Source organism: Hordeum vulgare, chromosome 5H (genome assembly GCF_904849725.1).
Source record: "Hordeum vulgare subsp. vulgare chromosome 5H, MorexV3_pseudomolecules_assembly, whole genome shotgun sequence".
Classification (NCBI taxonomy): Eukaryota; Viridiplantae; Streptophyta; class Magnoliopsida; order Poales; family Poaceae; genus Hordeum; species Hordeum vulgare.
Window position 1 is genome coordinate 548,708,731 of NC_058522.1, and position 21,327 is coordinate 548,730,057.

At 43.3% G+C, this 21,327-nt stretch overlaps 2 protein-coding genes and 1 pseudogene across 2 annotated transcripts; 1 reads left to right on the forward strand and 2 right to left on the reverse strand.

Annotated features, from left to right (window-relative positions):
- Positions 1-382: 382 nt before the first annotated feature.
- On the reverse strand, positions 383-3,162 carry LOC123452729 (annotated as a pseudogene).
- A 5,161-nt stretch (positions 3,163-8,323) lies between these two features.
- LOC123452731 (lysine--tRNA ligase) lies at positions 8,324-13,821 on the reverse strand. Its single transcript, XM_045129441.1, has 17 exons — positions 13,709-13,821; positions 13,521-13,596; positions 13,269-13,346; positions 13,001-13,166; positions 12,824-12,917; positions 12,609-12,694; positions 12,100-12,182; positions 11,907-11,987; positions 10,984-11,109; positions 10,628-10,910; positions 10,429-10,525; positions 10,167-10,323; positions 9,730-9,873; positions 9,578-9,646; positions 9,188-9,331; positions 9,015-9,082; positions 8,324-8,707 (listed from the first exon to the last, which is right to left on the reverse strand). The coding sequence occupies exons 1-16, from the start codon at positions 13,804-13,806 to the stop codon at positions 9,044-9,046; spliced, it is 1,821 nt and encodes a 606-aa protein (XP_044985376.1). The 5' UTR covers positions 13,807-13,821; the 3' UTR covers positions 8,324-8,707; positions 9,015-9,043.
- Positions 13,822-14,067: 246 nt separating this feature from the next.
- LOC123452732 (DNA-binding protein SMUBP-2) lies at positions 14,068-21,283 on the forward strand. Its single transcript, XM_045129442.1, has 15 exons — positions 14,068-14,214; positions 14,314-14,406; positions 14,495-14,563; positions 14,872-14,961; positions 15,054-15,137; positions 15,289-15,453; positions 16,328-16,515; positions 16,681-16,753; positions 17,326-17,379; positions 17,560-17,817; positions 18,233-18,439; positions 18,556-18,659; positions 19,002-19,146; positions 20,234-20,368; positions 20,711-21,283. Exons 1-15 carry the CDS (start codon positions 14,104-14,106, stop codon positions 20,885-20,887), a joined length of 1,953 nt encoding a protein of 650 aa, XP_044985377.1. The 5' UTR covers positions 14,068-14,103; the 3' UTR covers positions 20,888-21,283.
- Positions 21,284-21,327: the final 44 nt, after the last annotated feature.

Consider the following 21,327-nt stretch of genomic DNA (forward strand, 5'->3'; position numbering starts at 1 on the left):
ACACCGTCCCGACGATTTTAAGCTAAAATTTGCCCAAAAAAACAAATTCAAAAGAAAACTATCATCCAAACAGAAAGTTGTCATACCTTCACAACCGAAGGGATAACTAAACGTGCCATAAAAATAAGTCAAGACGCAATTGCTTCATGCCATATGTGTGGCATTTATCATGATCCTCATCATATTATTACTCCATGGAGTAATACTTAAGAAGGGATTACACATTGAAGATACAGACACATTACGCACAACATAACACTTCAGAAGTCATAAATTACCATATATCAAAGGGCTGTGAAGTGCCAAAAAACCTTCACAGTGCCTCGTCTCTGAAGTTCCTTACCATGGCGGCCTTCATAACGACCACTTGCAAATAGCTCTTGTCACACAACTGATCAAAAAGCCGAAACCACGCAGCCCTCCAAGTTCTGCTGAGCAGAAGGATGCAAAACACTGTCCACAGGCCCACCACATACCCCATGCTTATGCCAAGGAACAAAGACGTTGCATCACTGAATGATGATGCATATTCGTGTTCTCCATGGGCACTTGGGTTTGCTCCATTTGAACAATTGTTGAGTAGAGGAGGCCCACAGAGCCCATGGTTGCCGACGTATATATACGGATAGTTGAGTGTCTGTAGCTGCTTCCCCGAGGGGATTCTTCCTGATAGACCATTGTAGGACAAGTTCAGCCAGCTCAGGAATGTGAGGTGAGATAAACCTGACGGGATTTCGCCGGCCAAACTGTTGTAAGACAGGTCAAGAGATTCCAATTTCCTTAAGGCGCCGATACCATCCACGATTGTTCCATCTAGCTGGTTGCCAGAGAGATTCAGCGTCTGAAGTCCCTTAAGAAAAGAAAGTTTCTCCGGAATATGTCCAGTTAAAATGTTACATGACAGGTCAATCAGCACAATCGGGTTTGTGAAATCAAGCGTGTATTCACGCTCCTGATCTTTCGTGACGGTCATTATGCTGTTGTCGCTGTAATTATTTTTGCTTCCTTCGGATTCACCTGTCATAGCTTTCATTCTCGCAAGAGAGGAAGGTATCCTTCCTGATATGTTGTTATGTGCCACATCCAAGTAATAAAGTCTGGACAGATTTGTGAAGTGCTTAGGAAGGTGACCACAAAACATGTTTGACCGCAGATCCAACACCTCTAGGTTTGGCGTTTTTCCATCTAGCCATGTTGGCAAACTACCAGAGAATAAGTTACGCGAAAGGTCAAGAAAATTTAACCCTGCGGAATTTTGGAGGAAATCTGGGAATTTACCCGACAACTTGTTATTCTTCAAGTCTAGAATCGACAAGGAACAACCGAATTGAACACAATATGTGAAATCGGGACCAATGGATCTCCATGTAATATTTTCTGGGCATCTTGGAAAATCTCCTGTCAGTTGATTGCTGGACAGATCCAGTTCCAACAAACCATTCAATTGACACACATATGGTGGGATGGTACCTTCAATATGATTGCTGGAAAGATACAACTTACTGAGTACCGGAGCTGTGAGATTTGCTGGGAGCTTCCCTGACAGGGAATTTTTAGAGAGATCCATTACTTCAACTGATACTAGATCCAGCTTTGCCGGAAAAGCCCCACTCAGTTGATTCCTTGACAAGTACAAACTTGAAGCATGAGAAGAAACAGTCCAGAACCATTCAGGCAAGACATCACTTATGCTTGTGTTCGAAATATCAAGGTCAGTTATTCCAGCTTGCCATCTTAGCCACTTCGGGAATTGAGGACCCAAGTCACATGATCTGAAGTATCCTCTATCCAATCTAAATGGTGGAACCCAGCTGCTGTTTAGGTCCAATTTCAGAGAGTTGTGTGAAAGTTCAAGATATTTTAAGCTCACCAGGCTTGCAAAATGTTCTGTGGATAGCACGCCACTGAGCATGCTCAAGCCGAAGTCCAGGGAAGCCAGATTGCCAAGTGCTCCAATCCCGGCAGGTACGGGGCCAACTAGCATGTTCTGGTATAGGTCAAGATGGCTCAGACTGGTCAGATTTCCAATCCAATTTGGCAGTTTCCCAGACAAATTCGCTCGTAACAAGTGCAACTCACGCAACGCACTCCATGAACACTTTGGTAGTCTGTCCATGAGTTTTGTCAGGTCCCCGTTGATATTCACCCAGTCCAAATTCAGCACCTGCAAATTGCACAGCTTTTCCAGGTTTGCTGGGATGTACCCGACTAGTTGATAGTTGGCAGCTAAATCAATGATCTCAAGGGAGGACATGTTGCCCAGAGCATCAGGAATAGGGCCTGCTTGCCAGTCACACCCTGAGAGCTGAAGCTCCCTGAGGCTAGTGAGACCCCAGAACCAGTTGTGTTGGAGCGAAGTGCCAAATGCATTGCCTGACAGATCAAGCACCTCCAGATGTGTGAGGTTGGAAGGGGATAGAGTAGAGATGGTGCTGTCAAGCCCACAGCTGGACAACCGAAGGACCTTAAGATTACGCAACATGTTCGCGTGGCCGATCCAATTCCTAGCTGATCTGACAAACACTCCGCTCACATCGAGATGCCTCAAAAGCAAGAGCCGGCGCAACCATGAAAGGTCGGATGTTGAAAGAGTACCAGTATCATCACTAACATCCAGATACCGCAACTTGGTGAGATTACCGATGTGTGAAGGTATTCTCCTCTGAAAATTTGCACAAGAGAGGTTGAGGTACCGTAAGTTGTCGAGAGCACCGATGAACATCGGTATGCCTGTCGCACTGAAGTCATTGTAGCTCAGATCAAGGTACCTTAAATATCGCAACCCGGTGATGGAGGAGCTCATCTCACCGCCCGATAGCATCCAGTCAGCACTCCAAAGATCTTTGGCGGTGTTGCGGAGATCGAGTTTGACGACATGTCCGGTACTGCCGTTGCACCGGACCCCCTCCCATCGGCAGCAGTCTCGGCCTCGCCATGAGGAGAGACGGCCAGCAGGGTCCATGAGGCTTTCCTTGAAGGAAAGGAGCGCCTCCCTTTCTCCTGCAACGCAACCCCAGGTTGATCGGCCCTTTGCATCGGCGGAGGTGGCCGATGGTAGTTTGGAGGCGAGCAGGAGCAAGATCATGGCAGCTGCGGTGACTTTGTGGATATGATGAAACTGGATAGTATCGGTCTTCTTGACAGGCCATTTCATCTTCATCTTCATCTTCTCTACTGTAAACGGATGGAGTGGTAGATAGAGCTATGGAATTCAACTGACTCGAGATGCGTTCGCGGAGCCACGAGTCTCTGGTGATGTCGACTCTGCAGTCTGCAGTCTGCAGACGGAACTCGACACACAAGTGGTCAATATCGGCGACCTCCGTCGACAGATGGTGTCACATCACTTCCGAAACAGGAAGCTGCTACTCCAAGGACAGGAATTAGTCTCAGCTATCAACCAGATTCGGATGAAAATCGATCGGGAACGCAGCTTTCAACTGAAATATTTGATCTAAGAAAGCTAGAACTGATATACTTTTTTCTAAACTTTAAATTTATCTACTTTCGAGTCCAGGATTGCCAAATTTGAACATGCGAAGAAGTCTTAAAAAGGAAGAAGAGGAAAACAGGGAGAAGAAGACGGCTACGCTGGGTGTCTCATTCTTCAGAGTTCAGACAAGGGTATTCATTTCTTCAGTTATCAAACGGCTGCTATCGAAACTCGCGACGGGATCCGACGACTCGCCTTGCGCGCCTAGCCTGAAACCATTTTATTTATTTTTGAACCGACGCCTCGCCTGAAACGTTATTTACTGTCCAATTTCATCTTGTTGCTCACGTAAAAAGGAAATCATCTTGTTGCCGTTTGCTTTCTTACCGTTTTTGGGCGAGCTACTCCAACGTTCCATCTATTAAGGCCAACTCCAACGTGATTCGTCAAACCGCGCGCGAATGTTTGAATTGAAAGGTATGGATACTTCTAGACTTGACATTTTCTCATCTACTCATGTTGGCAAACTACGAGAGTATGTTGTGAGAAAGGTCAAGAAAACTTAACGATGCGTCATTTTGAAGGAAATCCGTGAATTTACCCGACAACTTGTTATTCTTCGATACTAGAATCGACAAGAGAAAAACCAAATTGAACACAAAATGTGATATGGATAGCCAGACGTCTCGCAGCTGGCGAGTATTTGTCAAACTATTTTTTGCCTACCCCCCCCCCCCCCCCCCCCCGCTCCTGTCGCGACCCGCCACCCCGTCTGCTCACCTCGGGTCGCCTCCCTTCCCCTCCCCCTTCGCTGCCGTCGGCAGAGGCCGGCGGCGGCGGCGGACTTCTCTTCCCACCTGTTGAAACAGATCCAGGCAGGCAAAACTAACAGAAATTACACCGAAAATACTTAAAAGTCGCATATTTCTTCATCTATGGAATCGTCGTCGAAAAGCATCAAATGTTGTGGCGGTTCCTCGATTCCAGTAAAACACGACACCTAAAACCAGACATAGTTCTTATGACATGAAATTTAGACTTAGTTACATGAGACTCTCCTTCAAGCTACAGAACTTTAGCTTTTAACGATTATACTAACAGCAAAGCAGTGCTCTGCTCCTCAAGCGAGAATAGCTAGTGAATGCAGCCATGGAATGCTTAAGTAATATACCGTAAAATAAACCAAATTAAAGATACAGACACGTTAAACATATTATCCATGTATCCTATTATTGCACATAACATGATACTTGTCATGCCCCGAGATCGGGCCTTGGCGAGACAGCCACCGCGCACCTATAGATTAGGAGGCTTATAGTCACGTAAGATGTGATTACGCAGGCATACACCAGCAGTGATCATACAAGCATATATATTTACTTTGCAAATCTTTACATTTACAAATAGCTGAACAAATACTTCTCTATTCACTTCCCACCCGCTGGTCAGGAATATTCCTGGATGACAATGTAATCCGGACATGCTTACGATAATCAGCGACTGCATTTGAAAAAAAAAAACAGAGAAAGCAAGGATGAGTACGATAAATCATACTCAGCAAGCAGATACTTCACTACTCCCTCTGTAAAGCAATATAAGAGCATTTAGATTACTAAAGTAGTGTTCTAAATGCTCTTATATTAATTTACGGAGGGAGTACTAAACAAGAGAAGAATGTAAGAATATGAATACAACAACAACGTGATAACTGTATCCGAAGCAGGATAAGTAACGTGGTAATAGATGGAGCCAATTTCGTCAAAAATAGCTCAAGGAACAACATAACTGAAAGTAACGAAAATGCACCATAAAATTGTTGGTATCACACATGACCTCAAACTTCCGGATCACAGAGGTGAAATTTTACACTTGTACACTTTTAAGAGGGATACTCCGACATCGACAACCTCTGTTAGAACCACACAGGTTTCAAAAGAGCAGAGCCCTTTGATCCCAAAGAACCCGACTTACTAGTGTCTACAGATACATCATCTACACGCTTCCGAACGAGTGTCGTTCTTAGCGTAGAAGTCAGACAGTCCCATACTTGAGCTATGACGGATACAATACGTTTGTCTTGGTGACACCAACATAAATGGACAAAATATGATACGTGGCCAGGCTGGATCAACGATAGAAGCGTTGGAGTATTCGTCAAGACAATTCGCTTGTGCCTTTACACGAGCTCCTCTCAATATATAGACTGATTCCATCAACATGTAGTACCGCGATGGTGATGTATACACCGCCACGAATTGCATGGGCATGGTCTCGAAGCCACTGCGTACAGGCACGCACGGAGCCAGTCCCGCGCGTACATACGTACGTGCTCACATACAGTTACATGTACAGTACGTACTACCGTAGACGTTCACGTCGGTCGCGCGCACGTACTACAGCTCTGGCTATCTCGGGCGCGTGCATGCCCACGTACGTCTTCACTGCCCTGCCGGACCACACCTAGCTACCGGTGCTCGATCTGCTATATGTCGTAAGAGATCGTGTCTAGCGAACGCACTCAAGTAATCGACCCTAAAACAAACCACCACAACTATAAGACGGTACAGATGCATTAAACATGTTCCATCCTTTCCATATTACCGCACGTAACAGAACGCTAGCTAGGAAACCTAGCTACACATATATATCCAAGAGTTGTGCGGTGCAAGAGACCTTCACATTCACAACGCTTGGTCTCTCAGCACAGTGGCGGCCTTAGGTTAGCCTCTTGCACCGTTGCACATAATTCTTGTCACGTACTACAACCGATCAAAAAGCTAAAAGCGCAAAGTCCTCCATGTTTTGCTGAACAAAAGGATGATGCCCTTCCGGCTAGGCTAAGGTAGGAGTACTTTGACTTCAGCATGCATGTTTTAGGGCGCCAGCTTACCATTTCGAGAGACGAGAGGAAAAGAGCACCAGCTTACCCACATATGCATTACCACGGAAAAGATTCAAATAGAAAATCTGAGAACACGAGGGAACGTGAGGGATCGGGAGAGGCGACGCGGCGCGGTGAGTCACTTGAGAGACAAGGGACGGAACTGAGTCGCTTCATCCTAGCTAGCGACTGCGAGAGCCCATCAGTGAGTGGGGTTGGCGGTCCGCACGAGCTAGCACAGTGTGTTGTGCTGGCACGTGTACGTCAAGTGTACGAATACGGATCAACGGCCTTGGAGCCGTGAGACCCTGCCCTCCATTGTGTATATATGTTAAGGATGTCATGTAGGTAAAAACAATTTTCTTTTTTTGCGGAAGATGTAGGTAAAAACATTTGATATGACAAAATAATTAAGAGAAGATAGATGAGTTTGATGGTCTTCAAAAAGAAAAAAATGTCAAACTTATGAAGCTAGGCAAAATGTTTAAATGAAAAAATATCACCAATGCATGAAAGAATTTAATTGCTAAATGATTAAATTAAGGAAGCTTAGCTAGATAAATTAAGCATCTATGTTTTAGGGGTCTTAGTTGCTAAACTTCTTAATGTGCTTATCATTCGTGCATGGAAAGAGGCCGCATCTTGTGTGCTCTGTCACCACGGAGACGGGCCTAAGGTAATTGAGGCTATAGCCTTTTCAATTCCTCATCTTATGTGATCTGTCACCACTAGAGGGCATCACTTAAGCTATCTTAGTTTTAGGTGTAACTCCGCCAGTATCTACCACGAAGCTATGCCATGGTGCCATCGAACACTTTGTATATATATTTTCTTTGATCGGCTGGTATGTCATCGTGCTGACTTTCTTGATCTCTCCATTCTCCAAACCAAGCAAAGATGGCCCATTATCCATGAACTTGTGTGTGCTCATGCTGACTACCCTTGCTGGTCGTCATGTGCGTGGATTAGCACCATCTAGCCAGTTTACAAGGAGCTGGGTCTGTTTACAGTACGGAAGCTGGACACATCTGTCACAGCCTTAATTACATGAAAAAAGATGTGACATGTTTATGTTTGTCTTGATCTTTTGTGCTGATGGTTGCTAATTGTGGAATCTATTGCCACTGTTCGAGAGACGCGATGTGTGTTATTTTGAGGACAAAATTTGGATGTTTCGACTATAGAGATCAAATATGACCGGACAACAAGTGAGTAGCAATGCTCCCCAAACATAAGTACCAGCACCACTACTCTGTGACTCTTGGCAAGTCGGCATGCATTCATCTCATGCCGAGATGAATTCTCCACCAAACCTCACCTGTGCGAATAATGATTTGGCTGGCACTCCCTGATATATGCCAATCAAACTTGAGCTGGCATCACATACACATTGGAGAAGCATCACATACGCCTAGCATGGAAAAGGCAAAAGAAGAAAACCCAAAGAATGATGAGAACGAACATGAGGGAACGCGAGGCATCGGGAGCAGCGGTGCGGGAGTCACTTTAGGGACATTTTACAAGACCGAGGTGCCTCATCCTTAAAAAGGGTATCACCGTGCAGCATCCTCTACCTACACAGAGCCGGCTCCTCTGACTGGAAAGCTACAATGGTTATCTGTGTACAACAGCGGAGGAAAGCCAGAGAGTAAATCAAGCACTATAACAAGATGTTCGTGCGTGCATGGTCTCTCTCTGACTTCTGTTAGAATGTTAGAGGATCTCCTTCCTAGTTTGCCTCATCTTTTATATATATAGCGAAGGCATGTGGTCTTCGCTTCCTGGTAAATTCACACACGAAGCCACACATGTGACTGCAGTGGACATGTTGATAGGCTGATTTGATTTGATTGAATAAACAGAATAAAGAAAATTGCTTTCGGTATGTCTATTGGTGGCTTGGAGCCATGCCCACAGAATCTCCAACGAGATGACTTGCACACAGCAGCGTTCTGTTGTAATCTATGTTTGTAATTTTACTATTTGTTAGGGTCCTCTAAGCAGTATTGTAAATGCAAACCCGATTTTCAAAAACAAATACCCTGGCTACAAGCATAAGAGGAAGAGGCAGCAGCTCTACATCTGGTGTTGTCCATCTCCATACAATAAGAAAGCAATGCAACTGTTACTGTTACGACGAGATCTGAGGAAGTGTATAACAATACCAAGTCCTAATTTTGCTTTTTCAATTTTCAAACAGAAAAACAAACAAACATGCAGCACACTTGGGCTCCTCCGATGAATGTTCCCTTCATATGCCTCACTGTTCGTCCTATCCAGAGCTCAAAATTTCAACAACCCTTCGATCGCACAAGTAGCTGACTTGTACCTCCAGTGCTGCTACACATGTTCTGTCCAGTGCAATTAAAACTCCCTGTATTGTCAAGTACCTTCTGCAGAAGTAGCATAGACATAGCAAGTTAGGTCAACAAACTGATACATTGCTACAGTAATAACAGGCCAAAATGTATACTGGTACTACTGCATTTTCAGTCGCGACAAGAGATCAGAGCACTATTTCTCTCTAGTTTTGTTAACACCCAAGACATCTAATGATCCACAAGACTCGGTCATACAAGACCTGAGATAAACCAAAAGTTCAATTTCCCATTATCCACAGAGGGTTTGTGCAACGCCCAGAGGGTTTGCATTTGTATGTTGCACACAGAAGTTACTAGATAAAGAAGTGCGCTCACATACCAGCTGATGGGTTTCATCTTTGCAAACAGCTACTCTTGGGGCTTCATGGCCGGGAACAGGAGAACTTCCTGAAAATGCATCACAAAGATGAGTTCCGCATATCCAAAGATGGGCGATGCAAGTCAAAAGTGTTGCACTGCATGCATGAACACAAATGATGGAAAGAGCCCAACCTTGATGTTCTGGGAATCTGTCAGCATCATTGTAAGGCGATCAATTCCCAAACCCCAACCACCTGTTGGTGGCAGTCCATACTCGAGGGCAGTGCAGAATGTTTCATCCAAAGCCATAGCTTCATCATCACCAGATTGACGATCCTGGAACACAATAAAGACAAGAAGTTATTTAACTAGTGAAATTAGAGTAATGCAGGCTCCATAGTATCCCATAATTCCAATGCACGACATTCAAGTTCCTAAACATACATAGTCTAATTATCAACATGAAAATATACAAGGTACTTAGGTGTTTGCCAAGTTCAAAACATACAGAGTGGCCTGGTTACAGCAAGAATCACAATTAACAAGGTTATATTTATTTCTTGGGTGCATTAAAAAAGTTACCTTCAGTTGTTCCTCAAACCGTTGCCTTTGCACGACAGGATCGTTCAACTCTGTGTAGGCATTGCACACCTAAAGACATTTGTAGCTCACCGTGTAAGACAACCATAAATGAGATCAGGTATCGAAGGCCCTATATGAAGAATAGTGCATACCTCATGTTTGTTAACAAAGAGCTCAAACCTTTCTGTCAAACCAGGTCGGGACCTATGCCACTTTGCCAATGGACTCATTATCTCTGGGTGGTTGATAATAAATGTTGGGTTCACACATGTCTCCTCCAAGAAATGGCCCACTAGCTGTTAAAAGAACATGCCTTTCTAAATTAGCTAACAAATTATCAAGAAACTTGAGCAGAAAGGCACAAACCTAACAGTAATTTAGATCATTATAAACAAATAATATCACTGAGATTGTGACTTTAGTTTCCATAATACTAGCACGTCGTTAAATATAATGCAAAATAAGAGGTTCTACGGGAATGCAACTTTCTTCATCAAATACTTGTCGTATAATCCAAAACATGCCAAAACTACCCAACAACAAAATGAAGACACAGCATCAGATGGAGTGTCCACAAGCAAAAGTAAACCTTGTCAAGCAACCGTGTTGTTGTCTGGGGAGGTGGACATTTAACATCATACTTAGCACATGCATCTATCAGATACTTGTTTGTTTCATCACTGGAAATATCTTTCGGTATCTCCAGTTTGGCCATAGCTTCCAATCCTTCGATCATGTCTATCCTTCTGCAATTAAAGCAATAAATTGGGTGGTCAGTTAAAAAGCACATCTGGAGCAATTTAAATGACAGTACTAACCAAATACACCTTAACTAATGCTACTTATATTACCTAAAGGGAGGTGTGAAATCAATCTCTATCGGTGGATTATCAACTCCATTGGCATGATATTTGATCTTATACCCACCTGTCAGCTCCTTAACCATACCTGTGAACATCAAAATAAAAATTGTTACATTGTCGTAAAATAAAAAAGTAAAAGGAACAAGTTACAAAGGAGAAAGGAAATATGGATGAAATAGTTTCTCACCAGATATCATGGCTTCAGTAAGCTCCATCAAGTCATTGTAATCTGCATAAGCCATATAAAACTCAACTGTTGTGAATTCAGGATTGTGTGTTAAATCAATCCCTTCATTCCTGAACTGCTTCCCAATTTCATAGACACGGTCCAATCCACCAACAACCAATTCCTTCAGATAAAGCTCAGGTGCAATACGCATATAAAGCTTCATGTTTAGATCATTATGGTGTGTGACAAAAGGCCTTGCAGCGGCTCCACCAGCAATCATGTTCATCATTGGAGTCTCCACCTAGAGACATGTAGATAGTTCAATATCCGAGGGATTAACAGAAGTACAAGAAAATATATTTGAAGAATCATACCTCCAAGAAATCAAGGCCATCAAGAAACCTTCGAATAAACGAGACAATTTTTGATCGGGTCTTGAAGATATGTCTCACTTCATGGTTTACCATAAGATCAAGGTATCGTTGACGATAACGAGTTTCCTGATTTAACAAAACAAGCAGGTCAAGAATCAAAGCACCGCTAGTGGTAATGATCAACATTTGAACATGTGCCCAAAGGTGGCATGCTGGATTATTCAGAATTCACAGCCCGTTGAAACAGAGATAACTGAAAGTCGCATGCATTAACACGATGACTCAGTCATGCAAATTAGAAATACCAGGAGCGACTCAAAAAATTAACTTGGTAAAGAAACTGGCATTGTACTATCCATCCACACCCACAACAATGTGAACAAATGGACAAGATATATCAAAAAGAAAGCGGACGTCAGATCCATTCCTTAGCATATATGACATGCCTGAGGGTATTCATAAAATCTTCAAAGCCAGTCTAGTGATTTTTATATATTTAGGTCCTCAATGGCAACCATTTTACTGCTTCAGATTATGTTACATGTGAAAGTGAAGTGGAAAAATGTGCTAAAATTGATTACAGACTGTGCAAAGGAGGTAAACCAACAAAGAAGACTAAATATACTAAAAAATGCTACAGAAGACAATGTTACTATGGGGAATGGGCCTTAATCTATGGTGAAGATTGGTTGTGGGCTTCCCAGGGTCTGGAGTGGGGAGACGAAAGCCACCAAGTTAGAAATGGATCTTAATCCATTCCATGGCCCAAAAAGCCAAGTTCCCTACATGTACATAATAATAAAGAAAATAAACCAATACTACCCTACACAATATTCCTAACAGTTACTACTTCTTGACCGCTACTCCACATTGCAGAAAGAATTTAGTGAGAGAAAAGTAACAGAGTTCGAATGAGAACAAACCTGGTCCCTCAAAACATACTTCTCGATATTCCTACACATTCCTGGGATCCATGGTGTATGTACCGCACTTGCTTCATTCTTCTGTAAAATATATATACTTATGTAATTAAGCTAACAGCCCAAGACTTCAAGAAATCGGAGGAAACACTGCAGACTGAAAAAGTAATGCATGGGCTGAATTAACAATTTGCACCTGCCGGGGCATCATGTGAAGACAAGGAGAGAGCACAACAAATTTCCGTGGGAATACACTTAGCTCCCCTCTATTGCTTTTTCCTGATGATTAACAAGTGAGAATTCAAAGTCATCAGACACACTTAAACAGCAAAAAGAAACAACCTACATGCATACTTTTGTTACAGAAGAAGTTCAACAATGGTACAACCAGCTATATACGATTTACAACAAAAAAAACTATAATACCAGGCCCAAAATCAACCATAAATAATATAAGCTCTTATTACTATTTTATACAGAAAAATAAATTAAAACCACTCCGACTGTTGGAAAAAGATTTGTCCAACCCAGTAAAAACCAGAATGCAACACAATTGACTGAACTGGAGATGCAACAATGTGTTGAAGTAGCTAATTAAGTAGCAACCATGAAAACTCAAAAGCCAGGAACTGGTATGTTGCTTTCAAAGATAGAATTTGGATGTGGCTGTAATCAACAATTAAGTTGGAAGACAAGCTAACATACCTGGAATTCCACATATACCAACAATATCACCTCGCTTCACACCAGAATGGAAACTAGAGAATTCAGCATCTTCCAATTCCGAGGTCCTATTGACAGATAAAAATGTGAGAATGTAAGTCAATACATTTCATGAGAGCAGTACTGCCAGTATAATAGACAAGCTGAAAAGTGACTAAGCCCTCCAAACAGAGACCATATTGGTCTAGAAAGTTTACCTGGCATCAGCCATTACTTGAACCTTCACGCCATCACCATAAAGATCATAAAATAAGAGCTTAGAAGATGATGTTCTCTTGTTCATGATCCTCCCTTTGAAAATAAAGCGATAAATCAAAAACCTGTATGCATCTTGAATCACACATTACTCTCCTGGAAATGGAAAAAAAATATACCTGCTAGACACTCTGTAACATCAGCAAGCTTCTCCCCCTCATTAAGGCCCTTGTATTTCTCAATGTATCCAGGGACGGAGATGCTAGCTAGGAACTTATGCGGATAGGGGTTAGCACCAGCAGCCTTGAGTGTGTCAAGGGTCTTGAGCCTGTTCTCGTAATATTGCTGCAGCAAGAAACAAATTGGTTAGAAATTTCCTAACAGGGAAAGAACGTAAATAAGCTAATAACAACACATCAGCAAGAACACGGTGGCAATATGACATACAGTAGGATCCATGTCCTCGTCATCGGCCGCAGCCGCCTGCTGGGGCGCTCCACCGGCCGAAGCCGCAGCAGCCGCCGCCTACAACAATTGAAAGACACACGGAGATATTAGTGTTTCAGCAACAAGATAGAGAGAAGGGAGCTCTCTCTCTCTCTCTCTCTCTCTCTCTCTCTCTGACCCCAGCTGCAGAACTGCATCAATATTATCTGCATCAGGAAAGTGGTACAGCAGAAGAAATGGTCAGCATCGCACCTTGTTCTTCTTCTCTTCCTCCTTGAGCCGGCGCTGCTCCTCCTGCTTCTTCCTCTTCTCCTCTTTCTTCTGGGCGCTGCAAGCCAACAACAGCCAACGATCAAGCCGGAGCATAACAGACTAGCAAGTGCAGACGGCGACGCGCGCGAGACGGAAGAAGATAAGAAGAAGCGAGGAAGGAGGCGCACTTCTTCGAGAGCTTCGGCTCCTCCTCGCCGCCGCCGCCGTCCGCGGCGATCTCCGCCCCCGCGAGCCTCTCGGCCAGGCCGTCCGCGCCGTCTGCCATGGCGCGCCGGATCCTAGGGTTTCGACGAGGGGGGAGGAGAGGGAGACGGATGGGGATTACGGAGAGCAAAGCGAAGCGGAGGCGCGGCGGAGAGGGGCGAGGGGGTTTTAGCTAGGGTTGTTGCTCGGCTCGTGCGCCGCTCCCCTGGGCCCCAAATGGGCCGGGTGGACGTAAGTTTTTCTAATGGACCGAAGCGGTCTGCATGGGCCGAGCCCACGTCCCTTCGCTTCTCATTCTTTTCCTCCTGCTGTGGGACCGGAGGCGGCTAGGCCAGGCGAAGTCATCCAGGGAGCGGCCATGGAGGAGCGGAGAGGAGGGGGGCGGGGCTCCGGCAAGGGGGCGGCGGGGAAGATGATGTCGCTCCAGGAGTTCGTCTCCTCCATGGCGCCCCTCATCGACCTGGAGAAGGTTTGCTCACCGGCCCTTCCCCCTCCCCTCCTCTCCCCTCCCAGTTGTTTCGATGTTGGAATGGGCTGCGATGATGAGCTGCTGCGGCTTGGTGCGCAGGCGGCGGAGATATCGGCGGAGTCGGAGGCCAGCTCCAAGAGGAAGGAGAGGCGAGGGTCCGTCATGCCCAACCTCAAGTGCACCGACGCCCAGGTACGTTGCTGGTTTCCTCCATTGATGCGCAGGTTTGGTTGGTGCTAATCTGTAGCTTGCTGTGTGTTGCCCTTGGTGGGTAGAGTAGACCGGGCTGATGGGGAAGACGCTCCTCGAGTTCCAGCCCAACAAGGGCGACGTGCTTCCGCCTCACAAGGTGAGGTTTGCTTGCAATTTCCCCTCTTCTCTTCTCAGGTTGGCTGCCTGCTAGGTAGGATTTCTGCCACTCAGGTTATGGATTATTTCTGAAAATGTGGTCTGGATCACTTATCGTCGTTGGTGTGCTGTGGAAATCGTCCCTTATATGCCCGTATTATGCCACTTGAGTAGTGTATAATCAAATACTTGCATTTGTCAATTTCATTATGAATCACATCCCGGGACTTTTTTGGGATTAGGCACTTTGTTTCTTTTGCTGGCAGCACTGATCTTGCTTGTCTTTGTCTCCCCCCTCTGCTGCTCTAGTTCGGGACGCACGACGTGGTTGCCCTCAAGCCAAATAAAGCAGATGCTGGATCCCCTGCTCTTGGGCAAGGTGTAGTTTATCGCTTGAAGGTATCTTACTCACATCCAAGGGTTGTTGGTTATTCAAGTCTTTGCATAGGAGTACGCATACATTGATTGTGATGTTGTGTTTGGACAAACAGGATTCTTCCATTACCGTTGTTTTTGATGATATTCCTGAAGATGGATTAAATAGCCCTCTCCGTCTTGAGAAGCTTGCGAATGAGGTACTCCAAAAAAATCTGCATTGTTTCAGTGTAGAATTGCACGAGCTTACGGCATATTTTTCACCTGGCACCTCTTTGTTTTTAACCCACAATCCATTAATTTTTACTTGCACGCCAGCATTATCATACCATTTGTTAATCTCTCTTTTAGGTTACTTACCGCAGGATGAAAGATGCACTAATTCAACTTAGCAAGGGCATCCAAGCAGGACCTTCTGCAAACCTTGTTCCTGTGTTATTTGGAGAGAACTCGCCTATGCGTTCCAAGGACGCCGTGAAGTTCAGTCCGTTTAACAAGAATTTGGACGACTCACAGGTTAGTCTTTTTTTCTTTTACTTTATTCTTTTGTATTGCTGCTTATGTTCCATTTCAGTTCTGATCCACCCAATTTGAGTAGATAAAAAAATACTGGTGTTCACAAGAAGTCTAGAACAGTTATCAAATTATTAATTGCATTACATGAAGTGAATCATGTATGAGGCATTGATTTGGTTCCTTATAGTTATAAATAAGGGACTCTGTTTTTTGTGTAATCAATCTTCCAGTGAAAACTCTGGGGTGGGTTTTGTAATGTCCACACCATAACACCCACAAAGAATAGTGTTAGGCTTTGTGGTACCTGTGTTGTAGGAGGGCCAGAGAGAAATACTCCCTTCGTCCCAGATAAGCGTCTCAACTTTGTACTAACTTTAGTACAAAATTGTACTAAAGGTGAGACACTTATTTTGGGACTGAGGGAGTAGCTTTTAGTGAATAGATTGTTGTGTGTTACTGTATTGAAATGCTATAATACATCATTTGCTATAATTCAGAACTAAAGTACCTAATGCCTCCTGACGAGCAAACTGGATAACTCATCTATAGTACTCCAGTTTACATGCGCTCCTGAAGCACTGGATCAATCTAGTTCCAGTATTTAAAATGTATTCTTTGAACGTCCTTATTTGGAGCTGTAGTTATGATGTTTGTTTAACAATAAATCAGAGATATTACAAGGTGTTGTTTCTTCTTTTATGACATGACTTTAATTTTTGTACACTTGCCTTCATGTATCAGTGTCAGCAAGTATTATAAACAAAACAAACTGTTGTAAACTTAGAATTGTAGGCATGTAAGGCAATAGTTCTTTGAAATGCTTTTCAACCAGCACAGATTGTTTAGAGAAATGTAACATATATTTCTTGTGTAGAAAGATGCTATCTCGAAGGCGCTCAGATCCAGGGATGTTTTTTTGCTTCATGGACCTCCTGGAACTGGAAAGACAACAACCATCATTGAGATAATATTGCAGGAGGTCAAGCGTGGAGCAAAAATTCTTGCTTGTGCTGCTTCCAATATTGCTGTGGATAACATTGTTGAGCGACTCTCGCAGTACAGGTTGCTAAAAATAGTGAAACATGTCGATTTTTGCGTTTATCATTTTTTAAATGGTTTCTCTGGGAAAAATGTTATGATCATATATGTAGCCCTTCATAAAGTGTATTCTGATGACCTAATCATCTGAACCCTAAGTTGCTTAAATATCCTTATTTCTTTCTGCAGAACAAAATTGGTGAGGTTAGGGCATCCTGCCCGTTTACTACCGCAAGTGTTGGACAGTGCTCTTGATGCACAGGTAGAACCCTACTTTAAGGCTGTTCAATTTTCTTTTGTACTGGGGAACTATATGAAAGATACATTCCTTTTTTTATTAGTTCGTAAGTTATGCTTTGGGTCACATTTAACTTCAATATTATCCGGTGCATGGTTAAGTGTATCCACCTTTGCCTTTATATATCAGATTTTATCGAATTCATGTTATGTTTTGTTTCACTCTACCATGCATGCAACCTACTTCCTCCATTCCTAAATAGAAGAGATTCCACTACGGACTACATATGGATGCATGTATTTGTTTGGGCCATAGTCCGTAGTGGATGTATGTAGGAACGGAGGGAGTATGATTCAACTAAAGTTTTGGTTGGGCCGTTTTTCCTATTTGCTGCAGGCTATGCCTTCTTATTTCCTAATAACATAAGAAATTATACTTTGTTTTTGTTCTTAAGTAAAGCAACTTAATTGATTAGTTCGTAATTTTGTGAGCAATTTAAAATGGGTGGGCTATATTTGGCAGATGTTTTATCTGTGATGCCTTAATGTGTCCCTGTAACCTTGTGATAGTTAGCCTGATTAATCTTCTGGGACCAGGTACTCCGAGCAGATAATAGCAGCTTGGCTGGAGACATTCGCAAGGAAATGAAGGTAGCCATTCATTTCGAAATTCCTAACATTTATGTAATTCTAGGAGACTAGGACAGAATGTCTATCCACAACTGTTAAGGAGCAGTCTAGTGTGGAAGCTGTTATTTAGATAGTACCAATACCTGTATTTTCATTTGATCTAGTTTGATATTCATTGAAATGATCTGTTCTTTCTGTCAGGTGCTTAATAGCAAATTGCTGAAAGCTAAAGATAGAAACACAAAAAGAGATATCAGGAAAGAGCTTAAAACCCTTGCCAAAGAGGAGCGAAAACGGCAGCAGCTTGCAGTCGCTGATGTCATAAAAAATGCAGATGTTGTGCTGTCGACTTTGACAGGTGCATCTTCCAAAAAGATAGCTGGCATTTCATTTGATTTGGTAATTATTGATGAGGCTGCTCAGGCACTCGAGGTGGCATGTTGGATAGCCTTACTGAAGGTAAGTTGTAACTTACAGTTACGATAAAAGTTGAGATAGCAACATGTCTTTCAAAAGAGGATAAATGGTTCACAGTTAAATAGGTCTATATGTTTGAAGCAGGTTTCTTATATTGGTGTAAATTGTTGCACATCAGTATGAATATATGATATAACTTTGTAGGGATTTAATGTGTGACGGGCAGACAGATCCTAGGGTTATAGTTTTGGCATCCCGCTTCTGGTGGTTGATTAGTTTTGAGATTTCCAAATGGTAGTAGTTGACAATGCCATCACCATTGCAGTTGTTTCTGTGTTTGACATCATTGGCATGCAATATGATTTGGATGACACCGTTACTCTTGTGTTCTTGTTAATGTAGCATTTGTGTTATGGAGCTTCTATTTTTCTTTATTTTATATTCTTTTGATGTTCAGGGGGCAAGGTGTGTACTTGCTGGAGACCATCTTCAGCTTCCTCCAACGATCCAAAGTGTTGAGGCTGAGAAGAAGGGTATGGGAAAGACACTCTTTGAACGCCTTACAGAAGGTTATGGAGATGAAATCACATCCATGCTCACTGTCCAGTATAGGATGCACGAGCTAATCATGAACTGGTCATCAAAAGAACTTTACAGTAACAAGGTCTGCTTTCTCTTACCTTATTGTGCTACTTGTTAGGAACTTGGTTTCAAATTTTCAATCCCTCTTTCTCTTTACGCCACAATTTTCCTCATGTTGTTCCCCCTTTGTATTCTCAGATCAAAGCGCATTCTAGTGTTGCTGGGCATATGCTCTATGATCTTGAAGGAGTGAATAAATCTTCTTCAACAGAGCCAACTATTATACTCGTTGACACTACAGGGTCTGTATTCTCTGGTGCTTTTCCCCCTCAGTGGCTTGTTGGAGTATTCGTACGTGGCAAATTGTGTGCATGCAGTGAAGCCTTGGCTATTCTTTTGTTTTCTCACTCTCTGCATCGTGTTGTAGTTCTCAAGATACTCTTGTGCAAAACTAGGGGTAGTGGCTTGACTGAAGAGAGATATTTCATATGCTAATACAATAATTAGACAGATTCAACATTATTTCAAATGTGGACCATCCATTGGCTGATACCAAAAACATTTAATATTCCAAGTGATGAACAACATGAATGTTTTTAAAATGATATGTAAAGTACTCCTGACATGTCTGAAGTACTTTTCAGGTGTGACATGGAAGAGGTGAAAGATGAAGAGGAGAGCACCATGAATGAGGGCGAGGCTGCAGTATCCATTGCTCATGCCAAGTTGCTTGTTGAGAGTGGTGTCCGTGCATCTGATATTGGCATTATTACGCCATATTCTGCCCAGGTTTTTTATTATATGCTCTCAGTATTCATCAAAATTTATGGATAGTACTCCCTCTGGTCCTAAATATAAGACCTTTTAGAGATTCCACTATAAACTACATACGGATGTATATAGACATATTTTAGAGATTCCACGCGTCCGCTTCTTCCACTGGCTTGCCCACCTCGACCGATGTTGAACCGCAGACCGGCTTGCCCGCCGAGGGCTGCAACACCCTGCACGATGCCCCCTCTGCGACCAGGCACCTGAGACCACGCACCACCTCATCCTCGCCTGCCCCTTCACCAGACAGATCTGGCATGTAGCACTGCACTGGCTGCGGATTCCTTGCGCCCCACCAGATAGCGAGCCCTCACTACTCGACTGGTGGCAATCTGCAAGGCAATCAGTCCCATTGCCCATGCGCAAAGGCCTGGGCACCATGACCCTCCTTGTCCCATGGATGCTGTGGAAACAGCACAACGACTGCGTTTTCAATAGAGGACAACCATCGGTGGACACCATGCTCACGAAGATTAAAGACGAGTCCGCTCACTGGGCACGCGCTAGTGCTCTAGGGCTTAGAGCCATCATCCCCCAAACATGGGATGTTCACTGAATTTTATGTTCCGGAACCTGTAATAGCCTCCTAGGAGGATTGTAACAACTCTCTCTCTTTTCAATACAATGAAACGCAAAATCTCTTGCGTTTTCTCGAAAATATTTTAGAGTATAGATTCACTCATTTCGCTCCATATGTAGTCCATAGTATAATCTCTAAAAGGTCTTATATTTAGGAAAGGAAGGAGTATAATATAAGATGTTATTACGACCAATTTACTAATATATTGGTTATAATATCTTATATTATGGGACGGAGGGAGTAGATAATTATTAGCCATGCGTTCTTCATATGTATGTATTCAGTGCTATCATGTTTAGTTCTTTTTGCTGCTCTGCTCTCGAGTCTCCACACATATTGGTTGGTCGTGCGTTGTTTGAAAGACTCTGTTCTTCTCATTATGTAACATTTCATCATTATAGCTTTTGGCTTGCAATTCATTTATCAGTTAGGAATTTATATTTGGTACCTTGGATGGTGCAACAGGTAACCTGCCTGAAAATGATGAGAAATAAAGATGCTAAATTGAAGGACTTGGAGATATCAACGGTTGATGGGTTTCAGGGTAGGGAGAAAGAGGCCATAATCATTTCGATGGTCAGATCCAACCAAAAGAAAGAGGTAAGCTTCCTTGCATGATCTTTCTAGGTTAAGAATTATCCTCTGTTTCAGTGTCTTGATGTACACGGAGACATTGGTGTTGATTTTGCATTGCATGGTTGATCCAAACAAAAGGAGACATACGATTTAATGTCTAATAAAATTGAGCGAGCATTTTAGATATGACGTAAGTGATCTGCAAATATTGGGGTGCCTGCGGCCCTGAGTTAGTATGTGTAATGAACAAAAAGTCTGTTTGTTCTTAATTATGATTGAAATTCATATCCGCTACGTGGGCAGCTTGGATGCTTGAACTGTTGTCTAGTTGGTAAAACTAAAACCTATATCCATTTGTTTCTCCAGGTTGGGTTCTTGAGCGACCATAGGCGGATGAACGTCGCCGTAACACGAGCAAGGCGGCAGTGCTGCGTAGTGTGCGATGCCGAGACCGTAAGCAGCGACAGGTTCCTGAAACGCCTGGTTGAGTACTTCGAGGAGAACGGCGAGTACCTGAGTGCGTCTGAGTACCAGAGCAGCTGACCGTCGCAGCATGATACGCTGCTCTTGTGCCCGCTATGCGACCACTGCAGCAGAGATACCGGAAACAAGCAACATGCGACAACACAAGTGGACATGTTGGTGCAAATCACAGCCGATGCATACATTGCCACAGAATGCTACAGCTGAACAAGCATCTGGTTAAATTGTTCACCGTGCTGTGTGGAGTGTAGCAGTTGTAGCCACTTTGTCGACTCCTGCTCTTGGTATGAGTTTCTTGTTATTATTATTTTCGGAGACTACAAAGTACAAGTAGTACCGATTTTTATTATGAGATTGATCCAATAGTCATAATCTACTCCGAATGCGGAGAAAATCTCCAGCCTTTGCGCCTTTGGGCAGCGGTAAATATATCGACATGGTAATCAAATGTTCAAATGAACGTCTCACATACTTGGACATGAAAGGTACAGAAACCTACT

Bases quoted from the DNA above. Each gene is read 5' to 3' on its own strand.
- LOC123452731 (XM_045129441.1), bottom strand. From the start codon at position 13,806: ATGGCAGACGGCGCGGACGGCCTGGCCGAGAGGCTCGCGGGGGCGGAG. The intron at 13,597-13,708 runs GTGCGCCTCCTT...GTTGGCTTGCAG, and splicing joins GAGCCGAAGCTCTCGAAGAA to CGCCCAGAAGAAAGAGGAGA. The intron at 11,110-11,906 runs GTTTGTTCTCAT...TTGTTAAATCAG, and splicing joins AGTATGTTTTGAGGGACCAG to GAAACTCGTTATCGTCAACG.
- LOC123452732 (XM_045129442.1), top strand. From the start codon at position 14,104: ATGGAGGAGCGGAGAGGAGGGGGGCGGGGCTCCGGCAAGGGGGCGGCG. The intron at 14,962-15,053 runs GTATCTTACTCA...TTGGACAAACAG, and splicing joins GTGTAGTTTATCGCTTGAAG to GATTCTTCCATTACCGTTGT. The intron at 17,380-17,559 runs GTAGCCATTCAT...TCTTTCTGTCAG, and splicing joins ACATTCGCAAGGAAATGAAG to GTGCTTAATAGCAAATTGCT.